Raw genomic sequence first — 27,980 nt, forward strand, 5'->3', positions numbered from 1 at the left:
CTTGATTCATTTTTGACCAGGATTTGTCCTTCAATGTATATATTAAACAAATATGTAGAACTGCTTTTTATCTCTAAAATTAGAAACCTCCTGTCTCAGAGTGACCCTGAGTAACTAGTTCATGCATTTATTAGTTCTAAGCTGGATTATTATAATTCATACCTAATCCCCAGCAGATTTTCCAGAGCACCTGGGAAAACAGGCTGGCAGGATGACTGTGAGGAGGAAGCATAGCCTTAAACAGAAGCCCCCTGGTACACCACCAACCTGTTCATGTTTTAAAAATTGCTTTTCCCCACTCTGCAACACACCCATTCACATGATCCTGAACCCCCCTTTAGTTATGCTGCAATAGGCCACCGCTGCTGGGGGGTTTCCATGATGCACTGTTTCTTCTTCACCTCAACTGGTTGTGAAGGATGGCTGCCCCTCCCTGAGCCTGGATCTGCCGGAGGTTTCTTCCTGCTGTTGTTCCTTCCCACTGTTTCCAGGGTTTGCTCATAGGGGTTTTTTGGGGGTTTTCTCTGAATTATTGTAGGGTCTCTACTTTAAAATTTAAAGCACCTTGAGGTAACTGTTGTTATGATTTGAAACTATATAAATAAAATTGAATTGAATTACTATCAGGTTGTCCTAAAAACCTCCCTTAAAAGCTTTCAGTTGTTCCAAAATGCTGAAGCTAGATTTCTGACAGGGACTAGAAAGAAAGACCATATGTCTCCCATATTGGCTTCTCTTCTGTTAAATCAAGAATCAAATTTAAAATCCTTCTCCTTACATACAAGGTCTTGAATAATCAGGTCCCATCTTATCTCAAAGACCTCATAGTACCATATCACCCCAACAGAACACTCTGCTCTCAGACTGCTGGCTTACTTGTGGTTCCTAGGATACTTAAGAGTAGAATGGAAATGGTTTGTGAGAGAAAGATAGTAAGAAGGGTGAAAGGGAAGGTTTACAAGACATTAGTGAAACCTGTTATGATGTATGGTTTGGAGATTTTGGCACTGACCAAAAGACAGGAGGCCCAGCTTGAGCTGGCAGAGTTGAAGATGCTAAAATTTTCATTGGGAGTCGATTAGAAATGAGTATAACAGAGAGATTGCACAGGTCAAGCTTTTTGGAGATAAAGTTAGAGAGCCGTGGCTGAGAGGGTTTGGAGATGTGCAGATAAGAGATAGTGGATACATTGGACAAAGGACGCTGAATATGGAGCTGACAAGAGGATGCTAGGGATAGTGTGAGATGGAGGCAGTTGGTGGCACTGTGGTGGCCTCTAAAGTGAGCAGCTAAAAGGAGAAGTGTTAATGGAAACTCGGTTTAACAGCAACATCTACCTAGCAAATTAAGTGAAACAGACAACTTTTAAATTATGTTAACCTAAAAAGAAAGAAAGAGTTCTCCTTCTTCCCATTTTCTGTAAGTTAAAGTGATGAAGAATCAAGTATTTTCCATCCACAAAAGACAAAAACAGAAAAGAAACACCAAAGACCTATTTGTTAGATTTATCTAAATCCCTCATCTTTTCACATAGTTTTCATTCATCCCACTCATACATTATCATACTGTGACTGAACTTGTGAAATCAAGTATCTGTATGTGTCACAGCTACACAGCATCTACCCTATACAAGTGTTTGTACACAAACTATATTATAAACACTCACAGGGATCAAACTGTATCCATGTTTTCCCATTTTGTAATGCTACATTGATCGGGACTTGGCTTGTCACAATGTTTCTGAAACTATAACGATGAATGAAAGGAAGATGTACTTAACAGGAAGCTTTCCACTCCTGAACCTTTCTGTTGGCTTTGTAAATCAAACTCAGTAAATCAGCTTGAATTCAAATTCCATTCCATTTCCAATAGCCAGGATGCATTCATCCTTAGGAATATGACGAGTTACACTGAAGGTTTTTCTTTATTAATATTAGAGTCTCTCATTGTTAAGTAAGTTTGTTTTTCAGCCATAAAACAACAGCAGCTAAGCGTAAAAGTATCTGCCCATAGTTCTAGACAGGAGTCCAAGTCTTCAGCACAGGAGCCCAGATGCAGTGGCCATGATAAGACTTGATACTTTATTTTGGAAGTGTCTGGTCACTGATTCTGACTTCCCACTGCATTTTCATTACAACTGGAAACAATGTGGAGATACATTTCATTTACATAAACTCATGAGTGGTCAGTGTTCAATGTCTTAAAGAGATTTATAAAATTATTTTGGTAAAATTAAAGCACATTTTGAATCACTATAGCTTATTAAAGATGTGTTGAACTTAACTCAGTCTAAGTGTGTTATGTTTACTACTAGATGCCTTCAAATTTTTTCATTTTGGCTCAAACCAGGAAGTTAGGAACCAAAAAAAAAGTCAATTGAGACTATAAACTGTATATAAACGATGGACTTCGGCATATATTAAAATTCACATCATTGGTTCAGTGTTCTTTATGTGGATGTAGCCAAATTTGTAGCTTATTTTGAAGTTTCAAAATTTGTTTTACCATATTTGGGTTAAAACCTCTAGACTGGCTCACTTCTGAAGCCACTTCAAGTGACCATTATACAGGCTGCAGCTGCACTTTTGCATTTGGCTGTATTTTTCCGTCATGGAAACTGCTGCTTGGAACAGACATAACTCAGGTTGATGTTTGCAGGTCTTGCTGAATTATGTAACTCAATAGAATAAAAGAAAAATAAAATGAAAAGTTGATCTGTTCCTTTATAGGAAAGGGAAAAATGTAATATTTATTATCTTAGAACAAATAAATGCCATATTAATGTAATTGGTGTTGTGTTTAAGTATTGTAAATATTGTAAATATGGTGAATAACGAGCAAGTGAAAATCATGGCATTGTTGCTAATACAAATTTCATGGTATCAAACTCACATATGTAGGTAGGAGTGTTCCTAGCATTACATCAGCATATGGTTTGTAATTTCAAATTTAGAAACAGCCAAAAATAAAGGAGACCTAAAGATTATTTAATAAAAAAATCTGTATTCATTTGTATTTTCAGGTGTGTTTTTTTTTTTACCACGAACAGGTGTCTCAACCACTGATAACGGCATATTAAAACATGCATGATTTGTTATAAAAAAATTGTTATACTGTTATTATTGCCCATGGTATATAAAAATGTTAAGAAATAAATGTTCTATAGTTTTTTTCTTACAGACAATGTTAAAGGGTTAATGTGGCTACTGTGGCTCTATGGGTCTAACTTTGCACCCTTCACCTCTGCAGAGATCTCATAATCTCACAATGGGAAAACCTGTCATAATGAATGATACAAATTTATAATTAGCGCATAACATCAAACATTTTGGTGGCTGAGACGAGCTTCTGCAAATCCCTTTTTTCAAATAAAAATTGTGGTTTAAGAAGGCACTTTCATTATCACACCAGAAGATGGTAATGGTGCATTTTTTTCCCTATTTGATCACATTTATATTCAGGACCATTTACTTTTTTAAATATAATTAAAACAAAACTATCTGTCTCATCATTGTGTTCACCTATTTTCTGCACATTTTAACCTATTCCCCAACTTGGCCAGCTGCTTGTTTTTTAACCTGTACTCACACTTATCTACTATGTTGCATTTAATCCTTTGTCACAGAACCAAACCAAATGTGCTATTCATGCCCAGATTAGACCTCAAAATAGTTACATGTTTGCAGATTGAAAGGCTGCATCAGATCTTTCTAAACTGCCAATTTGATCATCTACAACATGAGAGCAGTGGCAGCCAAGTGCTCGGTTGCATGTAAGGATTGAAAACATGTTAAATGTCTTGTCTTCTGTGTCTAGAACAGCGGTCAGACCAGCATATGTGACACTGCCAAAGGAGTGCCAGCTGCTCCTGTGTGCATCAGTCTTTCATACTGTTATGGCATTATTATCTATACCTGCTATTTCTCATATGTACAAATATTAGTTTGGCTGTGAATGAAAGAAACGTACCACGTGATACACTAATGCTGATACAGTGCTTTATGAAAAATAATATGCAATGTATGTTCTTGGTTACGGAAAAGGAAATAATGGGCTGTGACTGGTTTGATCCCACAGTCTGACTGATGCATCCACTTCAGTGAGGCGGGTAATGGCCATACAATGGTTGGAGAGTGCGAGATGCTGGGTAATGAAAAGACTCATGCAGGCTCATCAAACCATTTCTGGATAAGAATAAAAACCAAGACAGGCTCGATGTCCATCTCAGGTAAAACGGGTTTAAAATGAATTGTTATTATAAAAATGGCAGGTCAGATCTTGCTGTTCTCCAAGTGGGAGTCAATGTGTTTGATGAGGGCATCGTCAGGGTAATTCGTCGGGAAGGTCAGCGGACACAGAGGGCAGCTCCGAACAGCACTCTCCTCTGACTCCATCCATAACTACAGAGAGTAGAAAGGGAAAAACAGATGTCAAATAGCCCAACCATAAATAATGGCAAATTCCAACAAGCTAATCACCTGAAATTGCACATATGCTTTGTGGTTGCATCCATCAGAGCTAAACGGTATGCAGAGGCACAGTGGTGTTCCAGGCATGCCATGGGATTTTATAAAAACCATGCAGTACTACTGCAAAACACAACTGCACATTCATTTTAATGTACTTTTTATGCATGTTTTGGGGGAACTGTGAGTAAGACACATTAAAGGCCCTGATAGCAGCTAAGTAGCAGCTAAGTAGCTGCAACAACTACCCATCTTTTAGCTTAGTTGTGGATTGTTTAGTCTTAAAGTTAGCCGTACCTCATCAAAAAGCCAACAAGATTCTTTCCAGGGCTTTAGAACTCGCACATTGATCCAACCAAAAACTCATTAATAAAACCATCTATTTACAGGCGAGGGAACCAGAAAGACAAATTGCTATTCAGCATTTTAAGATTCCTTCCTGCCATTCTATAGAATCTCTAAAGATTGTGCAATCTTCTGTGATATGTTTTTTTTGTCTTTTTTGCCAAGTTTGAAAGAATGTTTCATGATGTCTCATGACATCTTTACTGCAGAAACTACACAAGAAGAATTACAGCTGTCAAAGATGATTAGTTCAGTTGAAGCACACATTTTGTGAGCATAACTAACATACTACATTAATGCTTGCTCCCCTTCTGCAGCAGTAGCTAAATGCAGAAGTACTGCAACCACAACTTTACTGATAACAGTTGAAAGTGATGAAAATTATTGAAAATTATTCATAACCATCTCAAAGATTATTCTTCATGTTTGGCTGCTTTCAGCACTGCTGGTATTTGTTTAGACTCTTTCGCTCCAGTTGATCTTTCAGAGTTAACTTCAATAGTTACTTCCTCCAAACCAGCAACATGTTTGTTAGATCCCATTCCTACTAGACTGTTCAAAGAAGTCTTTCCAATTATTGATGCTTCAATCTTAAAAATGATCAATCTGTCTTTATTAGTTGGCTATGTACCACAGGCCTTTAAGGTGGCTGTAATTAAACCTCTGCTTAAAAAGCCATCACTGACCCAGCTGTCTTAGCTAATTATAGGCCAATCTCCAACCTTCCTTTTCTTTCAAAGATTCTTGAAAGAGTAGTTGTAAATCAGCTAACTGATCATCTGCAGAGGAACGGTTTATTTGAAGAGTTTCAGTCAGGTTTCAGAATTCATCACAGTACAGAAACAGCATTAGTGAAGGTTACAAATGATCTTCTTAGAGCCTCTGACAGTGGACTCATCTCTGTACTTGTCCTGTTGGACCTCAGTGCAGCTTTGATACTGTTGACCATAACATTTTATTACAGAGATTAGAGCATACTATAGGTATTAAAGGTACTGCACTGCAGTGGTTTGAATCATATTTATCTCATAGACTCCAATTTGTTCATGTAAATGGGGAGTCTTCTTCACACACTAAGGTTAATTATGGAGTTCCACAGGGTTCTGTGCTAGGACCAATTTTATTTACATTAGACATGCTTCCCTTAGGCAGTATTATTAGAAAGCATTGCATCAATTTTCATTGTTATGCAGATGATACTCAGCTTTATCTATCAATGAAGCCAGATGACACACATCAATTAATTAAACTGCAGGAATGTCTTAAAGACATTAAGGCCTGGATGACCTCTAATTTCCTGCTTCTAAATTCAGATAAAACTGAAATTCTTGTTCTCGGCCCCACAAATCTTAGAAACATGGTGTCTAACCAGATACTTACTCTGGATGGCATTACTTTGGCCTCCAGTAACACTGTGAGAAATCTTGGAGTAATTTTTGACCAGGATATGTCCTTCAATGCACATATTAAACAAATATGTAGGACCGCTTTTTTGCATTTGCGCAATATTTCTAAAATTAGAAACATCCTTTCTCAGAGTGATGCTGAAAAGCTCATTCATGCATTTATTACTTCTAGGCTGGATTATTGTAATTCATTATTATCAGGCTGTCCTAAAAGCTCCCTGAAAAGCCTTCAGCTGATCCAAAATGCTGCAGCTAGAGTACTGACAGGGACTAGAAAGAGAGAGCAGATTTCTCCCATATTGGCTTCTCTTCATTGGCTCCCTGTTAAATCTAGAATAGAATTTAAAATCCTTCTCCTCACATACAAGGTCTTGAATAATCAGGCCCCATCTTATCTCAAAGACCTTATAGTACCATATCACCCCAACAGAGCACTTCGCTCTCAGACTGCTGGCTTACTTGTGGTTCCTAGGATACTTAAGAGTAGAATGGGAGGCCGAGCCTTCAGCTTTCAGGCGCCTCTTCTGTGGAACCAGCTTCCAGCTTGGATTCAGGAGACAGACACCCTCTCTATTTTTAAGATTAGGCTTAAAACTTTCCTTTATGATAAAGCTTATAGTTAGGGCTGGATCAGGTGACCCTGAACCCTCCCTTAGTTATGCTGCTATAGGCCTAGGCTACTGGGGGGTTCCCATAATGCACTGTTTCTTTGTGTTTCTTTTCATTCACCTTATTTATTTTGTTTATACTCCACTCTGCATTTAATCATTAATTGTTATTAATCTCTGGCTCTCTTCCACAGCATGTCTTTTTCTCTCCCCTCAGCCCAACCGGTCACGGCAGTTGACTGCCCCTCCCTGAGCCTGGTTCTGCTGGAGGTTTCTTCCTGTTAAAGGGAGTTTTTCCTTCCCACTGTCGCAAAGTGCTGCTCACAGGGGGTCGTTTTGACTGTTGGGTTTTCTCTGTATTATTGTAGGGTCTTTACCCACAATACAAAGCGCCTTGAGGCGACTATTTGTTGTGATTTGGCACTATATTAGAGTATAGTGTATAGTGTGAATTACTTTTTTTATTTTTATTCTTCTTCTTATTTATATGTGTGTGTATATATGGTTGCAGGTACAAAATACATTTCACTGTGCATTGTACTGTGTATAACTGTGCATGTGACAAATAAACACTATCTTAATCTTAATCTTAATCTTATATAAATAAAATGGAATTGAATTGAATTGATGTACAGTGTATTGAGACTGTAGGGTCACATGACTTTCTGATATGTTGAGTATCTCCATTGCATCAGATGAAAAGAATACAGCAATGCCTTTGTAATCATATATTTTAAAATTTTTCCAGTTCATGAATCATAAAAACATTGTTTTAATGATCATACTCTTCATCACACTCAATACTTTTTAACATTTGTTTACACATTTCTGCTCCCAGTGCAGAGGTGTTTGGTGCTCTGGTGGGAATTGTTTTGTTCTGCCACAGTTAGCCTAATGCCACATAAAGCCTGCAGGAAAACTGTTGGTAACTTCATATAATCCCCATTATTGTTTTCTACTCACATTAATAGATGGCCATGACTGAGCATGCTCAGCATTCATATAGGGAGGCAGATGGCATGACAGCATGGTAGGGCCCTCAGGGGCTGAGAAAGAGGGATGATGGGGCTGTTTCCTTGGAGAGTGGAAAGAGGAGTGAAGGGGTTGTTCCCTAGGTGACGATGACCCAATCCCAACAGCACCGAGTGCCTGAGGCAGACTGGCAGCGGGTGACAGATATGTACATACATCCTGTAAATTAACACACACACACACACACACACACACACACACACACACACACACACACACACACACACACACACACACACACACACACACACACACACACTTCAATATCAACTCTAACTCCACATGAAGACAAGAAAATATCAGAATCATTATCATCACCTCTTCTTCATCAGAGGACTGAGGTGGTGTCACCAGTGGTGTTGGTTCAGGTGTGTCATCAAGGCGACAGAAGTGGTGAACCTTCATGAGAAGAAAGGCAGAGTTGTAGTTTGACCCTAGAACACTAGCATCATGTGAAAGTGAGAGTGATAGTGTTACAAAACTCATGTTAGTGTTGTAGGGTAAAGTGGACATGAAACACTGCATGTATAAAGGCAAACTGGTCAAGTCCCTGCTTATTTTAAGAATGCTGTTATTCACCCACTTTTAAAAAAAACCCAAGCTTGACCCTTCTATCTTCAACAGTTATAGACCAATTTCAAAATTACCCTTTCTATCTAAGATTCTGGAAAAGGTTGTATCTAAGCAGCTTACAGCCTTCCTGGACAAACACAATATCCTCGACAAATGTCAGTCCAGTTTTCGTAGGGTTCATTCCACAGAAACAGCTCTTGTTAGAGTTTCCAGTGACATTTTGTGGCGAAGTGATGGAGGAGAATATTCTGTTTTGTTGATGTTGGACCTTACCTTGGCCTTCAATACTGCTGACCATCAAATCTTGCCCGATAGGCTGAGACACTGGGTGGGTGTATCTGGGTCTGCCTGAGAGTGGTTCACTTTATATCTATCTGAACAATGCTTCTGTGTGGCTGGCTCTACGTACAGGTTCTCTCCAGCCACCCTTGCTTGTGGTGTGCCCCACGGTTCTGTCCTAGAGCCCTCATTATTCTTTATTGTATTTGCTTCCTTTCAGCATATCCTGAGCACTTTTGAGGGCATTTCTTATCACTGTTATGCTGACGACATCCAGCTATATATTTCCTTTAAGCCTGAACATATCTCTAAACTGCAGTTGCTGATTATATGCTTAGAATCTATTAAAAGTTGGATGGCTGATAACTTTCTCCAACTTAATGACGTAAAAACTTAAGTCCTCGTTTTTGCCCCTGATAGATTTATGCCGAGGATAATGGAAGCTCTTCGTCCTCTTGGCAAATTTGTTAAATCTTCCATCAGGAACCTCGGGGTAACCTTTGACTCTGTGTTCTCTTTAGATACCCATGTCAAATCTCTGGTTTACTCTTTCTATCATTTAACGAACCTTGCTAAGTTAAGTCCCATTGTAAAACATTCTGAACTTGAGATTACTATCCATGCATTCATTTCCTCACGTCTGGATTACTGTAATGCTTTAGTTACTTGTCTTTGCAAAAACTCCCTGGAGCTTCTCCAGGTTGTTCAGAATGTTGCTGCAAGGCTTCTGACAAAATCTTCCAAGTATTCTCACGCCACACTGTTACTGATCCAGCTGCACTGGCTCCCCATTAATTTCAGAGTCCAGTTTAAGATTCTGTTCCTGACTTATAGAACTCTTCATGGTGAAGCACCAACTTATATCAGTGAACTTTTGCATCTGTACATTCCCCCGAGGTCTCCGAGGTCATGTGATAAGGGCCTACTGGCCTTACATTACACAAGGCTGAAAACTAAAGGAGACAGTGCTTTTGTTACAGTAGCTCCCTGACTGTGGAACTCTATCTCCTTGTGTATAAGAACTGCGGATTCGGTGGTGTCTTTTAAAAAACAGCTAAAGACTCATCTTTTTAGACTTGCGTTTGGTTAGATTTCTTAAAATTTATTTTATTTTATTTTTTATTTGTTTGTTTGTTTTACTCCAGTAGCACTTTGTTTTACTGTTGTGAAGCACTTTGTGATTTTTGGCTTGAGAGGTGCTATGTAAATAAAATTTTACTTAGTTTTTACTTGCTAAATTTACATCATGGGGCCCTACTCTAAAAATGCCATAGATTTAACTCAGTCTGTGAAGCTGGATTTAAGAAATAAGTGTTTAAAGTCTGGAAGAGCGGTTCAGAAGACCCCTATGATTGAAACAGCAAGGGAACAGTTTACCCTGCCCGGAATAGGGTTACCGGGGCCCCACCCTGGAGCCAGGCCTGGGGAGGGAGCTCGAGGGAGAGCATCTGGTGGCCGGGCATCAGCCCGTGGTGCTCGGCCGGGCACAGCCCGAAGAGGTTACATGGGCCCGCCCTCCTGTAGGCCCACCACCCGCAGAAGGTGTTGTAGGGGTCGCGTGCAGTCTGTGTTGGGCGGTGGCCGAGGGCGGAGGCCCTGGCGGACCGATCCCCGGCTATCGAAACTGGCTACTGGGACATGGAATGTCACCTCTCTGGTGGGGAAGGAGCCTGAGCTAGTGCGTGAGGTTGAGAGATACCAGCTAGATATAGTTGGGCTCACCTCAACGCATGTCTGGCCCGTTGTTGTGGGCCATTCAGTCTTTGTACAACCACAGTGAGAGCTTGGTCCGTATAGCCAGTAATAAGTCGGATTCGTTTCCTGTGGGTGTTGGACTCCGCCAGGGCTGCCCTTTGTCACAGATTCTGTTCATAATTTTTATGGACAGAATTTCTAGGCGTAGCCAGGTGGCGGAAGGCTTCTTCCTTGGTGGCCTCAGAGTCTCATCTCTGCTTTTTGCGGATGATGCGGTTCTGTTGGCTTCATCAGGGGGGGGCCTCCAGCTCGCAGTGGAATGGTTCACAGCCGAGTGTGAAGCGGCCGGCATGAGAATCAGCACCTCTAAGTCTGAGGCCATGGTACTCAGCCAGAAAAAGGTGGAGTGCCATCTCCGGCTCAGGAACGAGTTCTTGCCCCAAGTGGAGGAGTTCAAGTATCTCGGGGTCTTGTTCACGAGTGATGGGAGAAGGGAGCGAGAGATCGACAGACGGCTCGGGGCTGCTTCTGCAGTGATGCGGACGCTGCACCGGTCTGTCGTGGTGAAGAGAGAGCTTAGTGTAAAAGCGAAGCTCTCGATTTACCGGTCGATCTATGTTCCTACCCTCACCTATGGTCACGAGCTTTGGGTAGTGACCGAAAGAATAAGATTGAGAATATAAGCGGCAGAAATGAGTTTCCTTCGAAGGGTGGCTGGTCTCTCCCTTAGAGATAAGGTGAGGAGTGCAGCCATCCGGGAGGGACTCAGAGTAAAGCCTCTGCTCCCCCACATCGAAAGGAGCCAGTTGAGGTGGCTCGGGCATCTGATTAGGATGCTGATCCTGGCCGCCTCTTGGGTGAGGTGTTCTGGGCATGTCCCACCGGGAGGAGGCCCCGTGGTGGACCCAGGACACGCTGGAGGGATTATATCTCTCGGCTGGCCTGGGAACGCCTTGGGGTCCCTCTGGATGACCTGGAGGAGGTGGCTGGGGAGAGGGAAGCCTGGGCTTCTTTGCTTAGGCTCCTGCCCCCGCGACCCGGCCCCGGATAAGTGGGAGAGAATGGATGGATGGATGGATGGATGGTGTTTAAAGTCAAAGTTTTTAGAGCAGCTGTAGCATCATCTTGTGCCAGTACAGAATGTGACATCACAAGATTGGTGGTTGGTTGATGCTACTAGACTTACATTAGTTTATGTTAGCTAACTAGTGAAAAAAACCAATAACTCAGTGGAAAACAAAGAAACTAAAACTAATATGCAGCCTAAGGGGGATCACTTTTGTACTGCCCCTGGCTGCAACAATGAGTTTTATGTTAAAATTCAATTCAATTTCAGTTTGATTCAGTTTTATTTAACTAGTGCTAAATCGCAACAAGCAATTGCCTCAAAGCACTTTATATTATGAGTTAAAAACGCTACAATAATTACAGAGAAATCCCAACAATCAAAACGACACCCTATGAGCATTCACTTGGTGAAAGTGGGAAGGAAAAACTTCCTTTTAACAAGAAGAAACCTCTGGCAGAACCAGGCTCATGACGGGCATTGCCATCACTGGTTTGGGAGTGAGGGGAGGGAGACAGGGTGGCTGTAACTCAGGAGGTAGAGCAGGTCACCCAGTAATTGGAAGGTTTGTGGTTCAATCCCCGGCTACTCCAATCTGCATGCCAAAGTATCCTTGGGCAAGGTCCTGAACCTCTACTGCAGGGATCATGAAATCCAGGCCTCAAGGTCCGGTGTCCTGCAGGTTTTAGATGTGTCCCTGATCCAACACACCTGAGTCAAATAGCAGGACTCTGGACAACTTGACTGCATACTGAGGTGGTAATTCAGCCATTTGAATCAAGTGTGTTGGATCAGGGACACATCTAAAACCTGCAGGACACCGGACCTCAAGGCCTGGATTTGAGGATCCCTGCTCTACTGCTCTCCGATGTGTGAATGTTAGATAGAAAGCACTTACACATAGCAAAAAAGTGCTTGTATATATGGGTGTGAATAGGTGAATGAGGCATGTTGTATAAAGCACTAGAAGGGCTAAAAGGGCTATATCAGAACCAGTCCATTTACCAAAACACAAAAAAAAAAGCAGCGTTATTCTGTCCACTTTCACTCTCTGTCTCTTCAGCAGTAACTGGTTCATTGTTGTTGACTAGCTGTACTGAAACAGGACAATGCAGCTATTACCTGTAATGTTTCATTTTGTTTATTAAGATCCCCATTAGCTTCAGCAATGCTGCAACTATGTTTGTGTTTGCAGATACTTAGACTGCATGGAGGAGAGGATGTTTGTGTCAGGTCAAGTTGTTGTTCACGGGATGACAAGCTGAAGTCGAGGCTGTCCTCTCCTTGCAGAGCAGATGTCCACAAGATGCGATCAGCACTATTTTACACAATAAAATACTCTTGTTTCCCAAGCACATCCAACCGGTTTACAACATAACAGGATTGAAAATCTGTACACCCACAAGGAAAAATCAGCGTCAACTTTGGCTTGTTGGTCCGGTAAACCAACAGTGTACCTGATTCAAACAGACTCTTCTCCACGCAGTCCATATTTATAAAGTACTCTACAAACCCAAACACTGAATGGTGTGTATTACAGGAGAAAAGTGAAGTGATTTTCATGGCTGTAGATTAGGTTGGGCCCTAAGGTTGAACTTGCTGCTTTGTATCAGTTCATATCACAGATAAAAGGACGCAAAGTGCGTACTTGTCATCTTGCTCATAATCGCTGTCTGTGTTTACCTCTGGGCTGCACACAGATGCTACAGTAATTTTGTTTGGAGTGTTCGCAGCACAAGAAAGGGGAGCGTGTTCTACCACATTTGCGCTCTTCGGCTTCCATGTCCAGACAAGAACTGGCCCACACTCGTATGTAAAGGAGCAGTTCACAGAAACACGTTTCACCAGTTCATTGAAACCGACGCTAGCACTGGCATGAGCACTGGCACCTCGGCGGTGGAAAAGTAGCAAGATAGGGAAAGTGGACAGTATAGTGTTGTTTTGTTTTTGTTTTTTAACATAAAAATCATTGTTGCAGCCAGGGGCAGTAGATGTACTTATGATGTCAGTACATGTAATACTGACTTTTTTAGTTTCTCATAGCATTACTGTAGAGTGATTACTATTCTCTGACAATCCACTAGCCAAATGTAACTTATAAAGGAATTTACTAATCACAAAGTTTAACAACTAGCTCCCAGCACAGCACAGACTCAATTAACTAGGTAGCTGCTACATTGTGTATCAAGCAATTTGTCTGCATTTAGCAAGCATGCTAGCAGTAGCAAACACTGGCCACAAGATAGACAGTTTTATCTAATGTAGCCAAATGGGAATTTGACCAAGAGTGGACAATTGCAGTTGATATTAGCAAGGTAGTCAATTTATGGAGCTCTCTAGGCCTGTGTAAAAGGGGCCTTAGAAGCGTATGTCTATGTAGGTTCTCAGTCATGCAGGTCATGGTAGTCTAAGGAGTTTGAAAAAAGACAACTGGACTTTGTCCATTTTCTTGAAAACGTTTTACTTCTCATCCGAAAAAGTCCAGTAGCCTTTTTTCAAGCTCCAGAGATCCTTCAAGCCCACTACATCAAAAATATCCCGGGTAACCAAAAACCAAAAAATTTATAATTTTTATCTGACTCAGTCTGCTCAAGCTTAATAAAAATCTTCAATAAACTATGGAATAAGTATGGACTGTGCAATGACAAAAGCAACCAACACTGTTAAAATGGGTTACCAACTGTTCATCTGAAAAACAAGACTGTTAACAACAAGGGAAGTGAGTGAGTGAATATAAGTTCTACCTCTCACCTCAGCCGCCAGAGGAAAGTCCAAGTCTAGAACGCAGTGATGAGGACTGCTGCTCAGGCTACTGCCCCCACCTCTTTCTCCACCCACTCCCTCACCTCTCTCCCCTCCAGCTCCGTGTGCTGATGCTGGTCTGACCAGACCCACTAATGAGGTACGGAGCTGAGTTTTGGTTTGGCTGTAAGCCTGTGTCTCCCCAAGGATGGGCCTGGGTTTGGGAAGTGTAGATACTGGGTCCCTGAACAGGCGAGCCAGGGGCTTTTGGATGGCTGAAGTGTCAGATACCTTGGAAATAGAGAGGAGGAAAAGATCACTGTGCATCACTTAAATAAAATACATAAAAATTACATTACTTAGTATTACATATTTAGATTAGTTTTTTTTCACGGTCTTAAAATGTTCTACCAAAATGTGTAGCCTCACCTCTGAATAACTACGGCGACCCTGGAACTTGGCTCGTAGATGGCTGCTGGTTGGCCGATGGGAATAGGAGGTGGGTCCATCACTTGGGGACAGAGGAGCTGATGGAGTGGGGAGGAGTCTGTCAGGGGAGAGTGAGGCATGCTGGGAGGAGGTTGGGGATAGATGTTGTGGAGTTGTGGGAGAGCGAGAGACTGGAGAAGGATGAGAGGAAATAACAGACTTGTAGACAATTTCTGCTTTGTCTCAATATTACACCTTAAAATAATATGTAAACAAAATGATACATTACTACATAGTTCAAGGTTTCCAGCAGAAAAGTGACTAAACCAGTAGAGAGTGGCTGAGTGAGGGGGTAAGACTGAGGGGGTGGAAATTAATGTTGCAGACAATTAATGTAGAGCTATCCATCAACTATAATTCTAATTGCTAAAGTGGGCTGTTAACAGAAATAGCAGGCAGGATCATTAGCTAACTTAGTGCTTGTAGGGTTTGTCCAGGAGGGGCTTAACTTAAGTTTACTACGGGTGCTGACATGTGTCCAGTAAGTTACTTCATACCTTCCAACCAAGTAGAATTCTGAATTTTCAGTGCCCTAGGTTATACAGATTACTGATTATACTTCCCATAGAGTGATGTGCCTCAAAGCAGGTTTGAACTTTTCTCTCATGATTCAACACATTAAGGTGTTTAGCTCAGCATGTCCTCAGCTAACAAAAGTTGCTATAAATGACTGTCAAGTAGGATGAAAGAAAGTAGCTGTTTATTACTGCTTCTCCATCCATCCATCCATCCATCCATCCATCCATCCATCCATCCATCCATCCATCCATCCATCCATCCAACCAATTTCTTCCACTTATCCAGGGCCTTTTTCGTGGGGGCAGCACCCTAAGCAAAGAAGCCCAGACCTCGTTCTTCCCAGCCACCTCCTCCAGCTTGTCTGGGGGAACCCCAAGGCATTCCCAGGCTAGACAAGAGATATAATCTCTCCAGCATATCCTAGGTCTGGTCCGGGGCCTCCTCCTGGTTGGACATGCCCGGAATACCTCACCCAAGAGGTACCTAGGAGGCATCCTAGTCAGATGCCTGAACCACCTCAACTGGCTGGACACGGCAGAGGACCACAGCCTCAGACTTGATTGATTCTCATGCCAGCCGCTTTACACTTGGCTGCGAACCATTCCACTGTGAGCTGGAGGCCACCACCTGATAAAGCCAGCAGGACCGTATCATCTGCAAAAAGCAGAGATGAGCAGAGATTCTGAGGCCACAAAGGCAGAAGCCTTCCGCCACTTGGCTATGCCTAGAAATTCTGTCCATAAAATTAGGAACGGAATGGGCGAAAAGGCCAGCCCTGTTTTTTCCAACACCCGCTCGGAACGAGTTTGACTTATTGCCAGAAATATGGACCAAGCTCTTGCTTAGGTTGTGCTGAATGGCCCACAATGGGCCAGACATCCCATACTCCTGCAGCAGCCCCCACAGGATACCCCAAGGGACATGGTCAAATGCCATCTCCAAGTCCAAAAAATACATGTAGACTGGATGGGCAAACTCCCATGCACACTCAAATATCCTTGAGAGGATGAAAAACTGGTCCAACGTTCTGTGACCAGGATGACCAGAATGAAAACTGCATTGTTCCGCAGTTTCAACTAATGGACTAATGAATGGACCCTCCTTTCCATTGACCTTACCGGGGAGGCTGAGAAGTGGGATCCCCTGATAGTTGGAGCACACCCTCCAGTCTCCCTTCTTAAAGATGGGGACCACCACTCCAGTCTGCCAGTCCAGTGGCACTACCCTAGACCTCCACACAATATTGCAGAGGGGTATCAACCAAGACAGCCCTACAACATCCAGTCTTCAGGAACTCAGGGCGAATCTCATGCACCCCAAGGGCCGTGCCACCAAGGAGTTGTTTAACCACCTCAGTGATCTCTCCCCCAGTGATGGGCGAGTCATCCCCCTCATCCCCAGACTCTGCTTCCACTACAGAAGGCATGTCAGTGGGATTAAGGACGTCCTTGAAGCATTCCTTACACCACCCGACTAAAGTCTCAGTTGAAGTTAGCAGCACCCCACCAGCACTATAAACCATGTGAGTAGAGCACCGCTGTCCCCTCCTGAGTTGCCTGACGGTTTGTAAAAATTGCCTCAAGGCCATCCGAAAGTCTGTTCCCATGGCTTCATAAACTCCCCCCACACCTGAGTTTTTGCTTCGGTCACTGCCCAAGCGGCATCCAGCTTGGCCTGCCGGTACCTGTCATTTGCCTCCAGAGTCCCACAGGCCAACCAATCCTGAAAAGACTCCTTCTTCGGCTTGATGCCTCCCTTCACCTCCGGTGACCACCATCTGGTTCAGGGATTACCACCACAACAGGCACCAACCACCTTGTGGCCAGAGCTCTGATCAGCAGCCTCAACAATGGAGGAGCAGAACACGGTCCATTCAGACTCACAGTCCTCAGCCTCTCTCGGAATGATGTTGAAGTTCTGCCGGAGATGGAAGTTTAAGATCCCGTGGACTGGGGGCCTGTGCCAAGCATTCCCAGTGCACCCTCACAATATGTTTAGGTGTGGCGGGTCTGTCCAGCATCCTCCCCCACCACCTGATCCAACTCACCGCCAGGCGGTGATCGATTGACAGCTCAGCTCCTCTCTTCACCCGAGCGTCCAGAACACACTGTCACAGTGCGTGAGCAGACCGTGTGGCTTGTGTGAAGGTTAGAACCCAGATGCAGGACTCAGGAGAAGGTAGGTATGAGTGATGAAAAGTGAGCATTTATTGAGGCAGAACATAAGTGGCAAATAAACCAAGGTAAAAGAACTGACAAATAAACCTAAACTGGGAACTAAAGTAGAAACACTAGAGATACGGAGAGCTGGGGAGTAGGACACAGTCATAGAGACAACAACAATCTGACAAGAGAAAAGGGGAAGACTGAGACAGTAAATACACAGAGGGAAAATTAGGGAACAAGCAACAGGTGAGGGGCACAGTTGAAACTAATTACATAGACGAGACAAGGGGAAGCAAAACTAAACACAAAGCACCTGGAACAAGGGACTATCAAAGTAAAACAGGAAACAACTAGACGAAGACAGAAATGCAGAGACACTGCACTGGAAATAAACAGCACAAGCTGGCCATTAGCCCATGATGCCCGGCCGGGCACAGCCCAAAGAGATGACATGGGCCTGCCATCCTTGTAGGCCCGCCACCCACAGGATGCATCATAGGGGTCGGGCACAGTGTGTGTCGGGCTGTGGCCAAGGACGGATGCCCTGGCGGACAGATCCCTGGTTATAGAGACTGGCTATTGGGACATGGGACAATGTCACCTCTCTGGTAGGGAAGGAGCCTGAGCTACTGTGTGAGGAGTTGCCCCTGATGAGAGGCAGCGAGCTGGGGTGGATATTCTTGTACACCCCCCATCAGCTTGCGGCCTGTACGTCGGAGTTTTCACTGGTTTTCACTGGTGCTTCCCTGCGCCATCGGGCCGGGGAACAGGTCCAGACTGTTGTTTGCACTTATGTGCCGAATAACAGTTCATAGTACCCACTCTTTTTGGAGTTGCTGGGCGAGGTGCTCGAGGGTGCTCCATCCGGTGACTTCATCATCCTTCTGGGAGACTTCAACACTCACATGGGCAATGACAGTGAGACCTGGAGGGGCATGATTGGGAGGAACGGCCTGCCCAATCTGAACCCAAATGATGTTTTGTTATTGGACTTCTGTGCAAACCACAGTTATGAACACCATGTTTAAACATAAAGATGTCCATAAGTGCATGTGGCACTGGGACACCCTAGGTCACAGGTCGATGATCGATTTCGTAATCGTATCACCAGATCTGCGGCCATGTATTCTGGACACTTGGGTGAAGAGAGGAGCTGAGCTGTCAACTGATCACCATCTGGTAGTGAGTTGGATAAGGTGGCAGGGGAACTTCAACATCATTCCGAGGGAGGCTGAGGACATTGAGTCTGAATGGACCGTGTTCTGCTCCTCCATTGTTGAGGCTGCTGATCAGAGCTCTGGCCACAAGGTGGTTGGTGCCTGTTGTGGTGGTAATCCCTGAACCAGACGGTGGTCACCAGGGGGGAAGGGAGGAATCTAGCTGAAGAAGGAGTCTTTTCAGGCTTGGCTAGCCTGTGGGACTCCAGAGGCAGCTGACGGGGTGGCACGATACCACTTTTTTATGTCCGATACCGATCTTTTAAATTTGGATATCGGCCGATACCGATATAAATCCAATATTTAAAATTTATCTAGGCATTTAAAAACATTAAAAAAAAAAAAAAAAAAAAAGAAGTCAACAGTCTCTCACACAACAAAATCAAAGTCTTTTAGTTGTCCCACATACAAGACTAAGGACCATGGTGGACAGAGCTTTTTAGGCAGTGGCACCAAAAGCTCTGGAACTGTTTACCACTCCAGCTCCATTTAGCTGTCTCTGTGGCATCATTTAAAAAATAGTTGAAAACTTTTCTGTTTAACCAGGCTTTCTGGTTTCTGACTTTATTTTTATTCTTTTAATATGGTAATGTTATTATGTTTTCAACATAGTGTTTTCTGGGGGTGAGGGTGGGGGGTTGATATTGTGTTTTAATTATTGTACAGTGCCTTTCTGTCTGTGAAAAATGTTATATAAATAAATTTTACTTACTTACAACAATAACTATCACCTGAATCCTGTTGCTTCTGTGTGAGAAGGTGATGCATTGGCTTATGGTATGTTGCAAATTTCATTAGGGCTGCAACTATTGATTATTTTAGCAATTGACTATTCTGTTTATATTGATTACCTAAGTAACTGGATAAGAAATACTTTTTTTCAACGGTTCATCTGCATATTTTAACTTCTGTACTGCAGTTTTTCCCTGTGTGAAACAAACAGGGTGGATGGAGCAGCTACAAAGTTCTCTTTTCTTCACTTACTGATCAGGTGGTTGATGAAGGACCTACAGCTGTTTCTCAGTAAAGGTTTATGGAGGTTACAGGGACGAAAAAGACGAAAAAAAAATTTCCTTCTGCTCCATCTGAGCCGGCTCCGCCTGCTCGTAAATCAGCTGACTGCTGCTGTTTTGTCATCAGTGTTTATGTTGACAAACTGGGGGCTGCGTGAGCGTAATCCTGTAATGCTTTATATTTACAAGCATTCTCCTAAATACGTTTCTACTGTAGGTCTATATTTAGTCACAAATCAGGGATTAAGGTATCAAAAATATTTTGACGGGGAAGGGGTTCTTCCGGTACCGGACGGTCACCAGTGCTAATAGCTGCGCTCGCTAGCAGTATGTTCGGGAGCTGATTCTCAGCACAGCAAGCACAACACACAAACAAGACAGAGAGCGGTGGAGGTGGAACAACATGTCAGCGATGATCGCTCAGTGTCAAAGGGAATCCGTCGCAGCAACGGCGAACTTTATAGAATGTGCGGAGGGTTTTTTCCTAACTCCTGATCCCCCACTCCAATCCAGTAGGTGGTGGTAATGCAGCTCTAAGCTGGTTTGGTTAGCCGCAAACCCACAAGAAGAAGAAGACGACGGAGCACTGTAATGCAGCTAATGTGAGCGAAACGTTATTTAATGTATCGGATTACATTTTTTTTTTCTCTCCGATATCCGATCCAGTTAGGCCAGTATCGGACCGATACCGATACTGAATATCGGATCGGCGCATCCCTAGTACCGACAGGCCGAGTTTTCGTCCTGGTCGTGGAAAACTGAACCAGCTCTTTATCCTCTCGAGGGTGTTTGAGTGTGCATGGAAGTTTGCCCATTTTTGCGGATGATGTGGTCCTGCTGGCTTCATCAGGTAGTGGCCTCCAGCTCGCAGTGGAAGGGATCGCAGCCGAGTGTGAAGTGGCTGGAATGAGAATCAGCACCTCTAAGTCTGAGGTCCTCAGCCGGAAATGGGTGGAGTGCCATCTCTAGCTCAGGGCTGAGTTCCTGCCCCAGGTGGAGGAGTTCAAGTATCTTTGGGCCTTGTTCACAAGTGATGGGGAGAGCAGAACAGGAGATCAACAGATGGATTGGGGCAGCATCTGCAGTGATGATGATGATGATGATGATGATGATACTTTATTGATCCCACAATGGGGAAATGATAGTTAACAGAACACCCATCCAAGAAAAGACAAACCAGAGAAACATAGGGAGATAAGTGTCTGCGACCTTGCTGCCACCACCGAGAGGCGCTGCAATTACAAAATAAGAGGGAGCAAAGCATACACAATAGGATAGGTGAGGATAAAAAAAGCATCTCATATTTTGCCCCAAAGGGGGCACAGTATGAGGTTAAAAAATCCTCTGCATAGTAAGCACATATAGCAAATAGCATGGGAGCGCTAGGGTGGGTAAGGGCGGGGGATGGGAGGAAGCAGACGCTGCACCGGTCTGTTGTGGTGAAGAGGGAGTTGAGCGTAAAAGCGAAGTTGTTGATTTACCGGTCGATCTACATCGCTACCCTCACCTATGGCTATAAGCTTTGGGTAGTGACCTAAAGAATAAGATCGTGAATAAAAGCGGCAGAAATGAGCTTCCTCCAAAGGGTGGCTAGCCTCTCCCTTAAAGATAGGGTGAAGAGTGTGGCCATTTGGGAGGGTTTGGGAGAATTCAGGTGTTCCAATCACTTCCATGGCCACAGGTGTCTATAACTAAGCTCCTAGGCATGCAGACTGTTTCTGCAGACATTTATGAAAGAATGGGTCACTCTCAGAAGCGTACCAAATTCCAGAATGGTACCATGATAGGATGTCACCTGTCCATCAATCCAGTCATGAAATTTCCTTGCTACCAAATAGTCCACAATTTTGGACAATTTCATGTTCCCAACTTTGGGAGAACCATTTGGGTATTTGCTGTTCCAACCAGTGCACAAAGCAAGGTCCATAAATACATGGAAGAACTTGACTGGTGGATCGAAGACTCGTCCAACATCAGTGTCTGACCTCACAAATGCGCTTCTGGAAAAAAGGTCAAAAATTATAGAAAGCCTTCACAGAAGAGTTGAAACTGTTATAGATGCAAAGTGTGGGCTGTCATCATATTAAACCCTGTGGATTAAGAATGGGATGCCACTCAACTTCATATGTGTGTGAAGCCAGACGAGCAAATACTTTTGGCAATATAGTGAAGCAGCAGGACAGCCTCTCTGACCAAAATGTATAAAACAGTAACTCTTTCAGGTGACTTACCAGGCTCCTGTGAGACATGTTGCAGAAGGTCACTCTGTTTTACAGCCTGACTGCGGACACGACCAAGCTCCTCTGTGAGCTCTGTGTAAGCTAATGCCAGGTTCACCCTGAAGCGCGCGCGCACACACACACACACACACACACACACACACACACACACACACACACACACACACACACACACACACACACACACACACACACACACACACACCTGAGACAATGAACTATAGACTTCTATCTAAATATTATTCTTTGTAATAAGACTCACTGTTCATCCCCGGCTTTCTTTATCCATTCAACATCACAGTGTTCACAGTGGGAAGACAGGTCCTGTGACTGACATAGACACACACAGATCTGTGGTTAGGAATACCAACCACTGATGAAGAACATGAAATGTGATTGAAAATTTTAAATATGTATAAATTATAAATGTTTGGGAACACTTAAATAAATCTCCTATGCAGGAGTAAAAAAATATAAAAAACTTCAGTCTGGACTTTCCTCTGTATCTTCTGGGTGCTTTATTTTTAGTAGAAGAAATAACTGATGAGATGATACAAGGTGTGAACAAAAAGTTCAAAGAAAGGACGTAATGGTTCCAGTGATGTAGTTTATAAGCAGGCATTTGGGCCTGTTTATAAACTAAATCTTATTTTTTTATCTGCAGTTTTTCAACCAATATGACTCTGAAAGTCTGCAGCAAGAGGTAACCTTTAGGACTGAAAAATAACCTGACATGAGAGCGACAAAAACTGTAGTTCCTCTTCTCCTGTGGACAGGTCAGGTTACTAGCCAAGCTTGCTCATCCTCTCATCCAAATATGGCAACTTTTGACTCCAAAAAAAAAAAAAAATTAAATAAAATTAAAAAATCACTGTAAAATTAACAGCCAAAATGGTAATGTTGACACATTCAAATTGGGGAGTCCAAAGACAAGGGGTGATGTCACAGTGGCTATGTCAATCTTTTATATACAGTCTATGGCCTTTAAGGGAATTAACAAAACCACACATATCCATATTTGAAAGATTTATCTAAATGCTGAAATTCTGTATCACCCATAACCACATCTATCAGTGATGTTGGGTGTGGTTCTAAGTGTGTTTTGCTGAACTCACAGCAGATGTAATGTCACAATGTCTTGTAGTCCATCTGTACTTCATTGTAACTAGGTAAGAATTTAAAGCACTTGAGACCTACCTGTCTTTGTGCTTCCTGCAGCTTGACTACCTCATGCTGCAGCCTCTGGAGCTCAGCCTTCAGCTCCTTCTCCCTCTGACAGGCCCCCTCGGCCTGGTTCCGTGCCCCTTCCAACTCAGCCTCCAACCTCTGCAGTTTCAGGTCTGACAGGGCATCCAGACTGCGGGAGCTCTGCAGTGTCGGCCCCCGACCCTCTAAAAAATAAAAACAAAACCAAATGAGGATGGGATTCTGATATTCTGAATGCCTTTATAACAATTTTCATTAATCCATGAATTTATTAAACACTGGCAAGAAAATTACTGAGAAGTAGTAATTTAGAAGTAATTTGTCTGAAGAGAAAATATAAATGGTCAACAAAGAGAGAGTGCTGTGTATATGAAGGAAAAAGATACACAGCAGTTCTTTCACAAAACAATGTGCCATTCCATCTCAAAGCACTGTGGACCTTTACCATCTCTAATTTGCTGAAAAAATATGGTCTAAAGCTTATATGTTTGCTGTGGAATTATAGCTTCATATATAAAACACATTTTAAGATATATTTTTGGAAAAATGGTCTGTCAACCCACTTCCAGCATGTTTTTTCGAACTTACCATAAAACTGAATCAGCATCTGAAAAAACCCTACACCATCCTGTAAAGTCCTATATTGGAGGACACACTGATAAAAACAGAAAAACAATGCAAAAGACAACTAGTGACAATTTGTGAATGGTGGGCCGTTTGCCCAGTGTGTTGTGTTTTGTTTTTTCATTGTTATAATTCTTCTGTTCTGAGTTTGCTAATAGGTTTTGATCCTTAGTTCCTTATAATTGTAGTTACTGTATTTCATACCTGCTTCCCATTGTTCTTCTTGTGATCCCTGCGTCTGTGTTCCAACGCCTGTTTTGTCCCTCCATGTCATTGTTCCTTGTCTCATGTGTTCCATGTTTAGGTTTACTTCCTGTGTTGTATCGAGTCTGTGTTTTGTTTACGTGTCCTCAGCCCCTTGTGTGTGAAGTCAGCTGTGTCTGTGTTCCAGTCTTAGTCTTTTCCTGTTTTTATTTTGACTGCTCCTTGTGTGTTGTGTTCAGTTTTGCTTCCTCTGTCTCATTGGTGTATGGGGATGTCCACGTTTTCGTCGTTAGTGCAAGGTGTGTGCTCTGTCCGGCGGTTTCCCTTTTGTTTTTTATTTTGGGATTTTTGCTCCTGCCTTGACTTTGGGATTTGGTATTTGTTGGGGTTTACATTTTACCCAAAGAATAAAATGACAAATGTTTAAAAGTCAACTCCAGGAAATTAATTAATAAACAGTGGCTGAAGCAAACAACAGACAATTTAATAAATAAATAAATACATTAGACATTAGAAAGTGCCAGACTAACTTCCCAGTCTCAGTTTATCTTATCCTTGAAGGTTCGGCCACAGTACGATTACAGTACAATTAAAACATCACCATGTTCTGTTATTAACCTGGATAAAATTGCTCTGTATTGATTAAGGGTAAAAGATGTGCTTTTTGTACAGGATTTTATTGCTGATGGGAGAAATCTGAGTCATGACCAGCACTAAATGGACCAATGACGAAGGCCAAACCACAGCACATAGACGCTGTTTGTGTGTAGCTAGTAGCAATATAAAAATGTTATGGTTATGGGCTCAGAGGGGAAGGGAGACAGAGCACACACAGGCCTGTCTCTTCCAGAACTCTGATCCCTGCATGTACATGTGTGATATTTTCTGATGCTTTAATATATTAAATGTCTTAATTTTTTAATTCCAGTGTTTCAGGTTTCTTCCTTCACAAATAAACAAACATATGGTGACCCCGACATGATTTCTGAAGGAGAATGATTGGCATAAGAGGACAAAGGGGAATATTTTCTCCACGACCCACCTCAGGACTTTAACTCCTCAAACACTCACAGTGAGGCCTCAGCAAAATGGGTCAACAGGAGCCTGTCATTTACATAACCGAAGTCTGCTGAATTGGATTTTTTTGTGAGTGAGGGGGAGGTAAGGTCATGAGAGAATACATTTTAGAGAATCTGTTAAATAAGCTGTTTAAAGCTTGGAAATATCGAAGCATCAGAAGAACAGTAAACATCAAGAATTAAAAATAGTGGTTAAATGAAATAAAGTATGCAAAGTGATACGAGTTGAAATGAGTAATAAAGAGTTTAGAGAGGTACTGGAAACGTAAAACTGGATGTTAAATGGTAAAAGGACTAGTTCTTAAATAGCGCTTTTCTACTCAGTATGAGCACTCAAAGCGCTTATACAACCTGTGCATTCACCCATGCACTCCCATTCATACAAGCACTTCCATTTATACGAAGCTAAATGCTTTTTAATTAACTAACATTCACATGCATTCATACTCCGACAGAACGGTCGGAGAGCAACTTGGGGTTAAGTATCTTGCCCAAGGATACATTGGCATGTAGCCTGGAGTAGCCAGGATTCGAACCGCTGACCTTCCAATCAGTAGGTGACCTGCTCTACCTACTGAGCTACAGCCACCCCATGTTAGCACTAGGCTATTGATTAAATTATTTATTAAAACCGTGAAGTGTGTGAGATTGGAAAACTCCTAAAATCCATAACATGGTTATGTGAGAATTGGGTTTATACCATTAAAGATGATGAGTGGTGATATTTGTGCGGTAGAGTCTAGAGAGTATTGTTTATTTTTTGAGTCGCGCCTTGGTGGTGGCCTGTTGAAATCACTGAAAGACATTAATAGAGCTGCTCTATATGTCAAGCTTGACCGGAGGCGTTGTACCCAGATTAAAGACTTAAAGAATGACATACTTGTCTAATAGACTCAAAGCTCTCTCTCAGACGAAATAAGAATTGAACATAACCAATCTTTCGGGCAATCTTTTCATGGTATACACTGGCAGGAAAAGTTGTTACAAAACTGTTGTATGAACAAAACAGAAACTAAGAAATTGGCATGAAATTGTTAGAAATTAGTTTAGTTAAAGTTGCAACTAAAAATATGAAAGATTGAGGCCTTTGAATGCTTTAAGTTGAGTGGTAGATTAAGTGGTGTCCTGGAGTGCTGGCACCTCTAATTCATGTGTGTGTGTGCGTGTGTGCTTGTGTGTGTGTGTGTGTGTGTGTGTGTGGGCTGATTCTGAACTGAATGAAAACAGGATGAAATCCTCAAAGAAACTGGTAAAACAAAATTAAAGATGTATAAAGTCCAAAGGGCAGCATGGTGGCGTAGTGGTTAGCACTGCTGCTTCACAGTTAGAATACCATCTGGAAGGCCTGGGTTCGATTCCACCTTGGCCCAGGCCTCTCCCTCTCTCTGTGTGGAGTTTGCATGTTCTCCCCGTGCTTGTGTGGGTTTCCTCCGGGTACTCCGGTTTCCTCCCACATTCCAAAGACATGCACTTACTGGGGTTAGGTTAATTGGCTAATCTAAATTGCCCATAGGTGTGAATGAGAGCATGAATGTGAGTGTGAAAGGTCGTCTGTCCCTCTGTGTTGGCCCTGCAACAGGCTGGCGACCTGTTCAGGGTGTACCCTGCCTCTTGCCCTATGACAGCTGGGATAGGCTCCAGCCCCCCCACGACCCTTAACGGGATGTGCGGAAGCGAATGGATGGATGGATAAAGTCCAAAGGAAAAATATTAAGGTTATAGTAAACATAAAAAATGAGAGTTGTCCTTTGCTCATTTCTTAGCTAAAGTAAAAGTTTAGATAAATCATTTGCTTGATTTATACATCTGAAAACAGAAGGTCAGGAATCTGGGAAAAATTCCCAAACTGGATTACATAGGAAAGGAAAAAGAAATAAGTGTCTGTTACTGTGTGTATCTGTGCTCACATGTGTGTGTCTGGGAATTGGTGTGAGCGTGTGTGTGACTCTGAGCATTGCTCTGTGTGTGTGCGTCTGTATGTATGTTCGTGTGTGTGTCTCGGAGTGAGAGAGAAAGAGAGAAAAGAGAAAAAGGAAAACAATGGTTGCAAAGTTTTAGCATATGGAGTGTGTGTGCGTGTGTCTCTGAGGATTGACATGTGTGTGTCTGTCTGAGTTGGTGTGTGTGAGTGAGAGACAAATCAATTACAAGTCCTCTAAGTTATTGTTGTTTCTTTGGGACAAACATTTTTATAGACAATTTTAAGAAAAAAACAAAAAAACAGAACAGCTTGAAACTTGTTGAAATTCATATCAAAACCACTGGAACTCATATATTATTGGAATATGATTAGAAAATATATAAAATTGTTATGCTTTAACATGAGCAGAACTAAAAAGTTTAAACCCAAAGAAAAGACAAAAGTGTTATAGGTGTTTTAAATTTTGTAGGTTTTTTCCTTCTTTTTTTCTTTCAAGTCTGATAATTTAGGACAGTGTGATTAATGATAATTACAATAAAATAGTAATTGGGGGTGTCAAAAATCTTTCTTTGTAATTGATTTTCCTGAAATAAAACTAGTATAACATACTAATCCCTTAATCCTCCCAAATTGAGTAGTTGAATGTAAACTTTGATTAATATATTTATGAGAGGCCATTGTTTTCACTTATGGTTGTCAAATTTCAAGATAAAGTTTCTATGAGAACCATGTTTTACTGAAACCTTAAAAAGAAAAGTTAGAATAAGTAAAGCAGTGCTTGTGAATATTTTGTGACCACACCTGAGTTGGACACACAAGACAAAGTGCCAGACCTTGAGCTGCCTCACAGCTACAAAGCAAAACATCGAGAATTAAAAACCTCTTTATGAAAATATATGATAAATAAAAGTATGTGATTTACACTTTTGTGCATTCAAATTTATTTATTTGGCAGATTTGTTTATAACTTTTTGATTTGAATGAATATAAGAAATGAGAGCACTGATCATTTTGAATTTTGAATGTGTTAACAAATTAATGATTATCATAATAAATCAATAATAATAATACAAAGAGTCAGGTTGCCTTTT

The 27,980-nt window shown here is 42.2% G+C and overlaps 1 protein-coding gene across 2 annotated transcripts in view; it reads right to left on the bottom strand.

The window, feature by feature from the left end:
* Window positions 1-1,946: 1,946 nt before the first annotated feature.
* Window positions 1,947-27,980, bottom strand: part of LOC115777106 (TANK-binding kinase 1-binding protein 1-like) — a 41,649-nt gene continuing 15,615 nt past the window's right edge. For both annotated transcript variants that reach the window (XM_030724938.1, XM_030724939.1), the window contains exons 6-13: window positions 23,053-23,246; window positions 22,118-22,185; window positions 21,847-21,953; window positions 14,642-14,832; window positions 14,222-14,503; window positions 8,176-8,256; window positions 7,789-8,016; window positions 1,947-4,400 (exon numbers count right to left, since the gene is read on the bottom strand). In XM_030724938.1, coding sequence (XP_030580798.1) covers window positions 4,272-4,400; window positions 7,789-8,016; window positions 8,176-8,256; window positions 14,222-14,503; window positions 14,642-14,832; window positions 21,847-21,953; window positions 22,118-22,185; window positions 23,053-23,246 — 1,280 coding nt within the window. In that variant the 3' untranslated portion in view covers window positions 1,947-4,271. The remainder of the gene's footprint in view (window positions 4,401-7,788; window positions 8,017-8,175; window positions 8,257-14,221; window positions 14,504-14,641; window positions 14,833-21,846; window positions 21,954-22,117; window positions 22,186-23,052; window positions 23,247-27,980) is intronic.

The sequence above is a fragment of the Archocentrus centrarchus genome, unplaced genomic scaffold (assembly GCF_007364275.1).
Source record: "Archocentrus centrarchus isolate MPI-CPG fArcCen1 unplaced genomic scaffold, fArcCen1 scaffold_43_ctg1, whole genome shotgun sequence".
NCBI classification, from domain to species: Eukaryota; Metazoa; Chordata; class Actinopteri; order Cichliformes; family Cichlidae; genus Archocentrus; species Archocentrus centrarchus.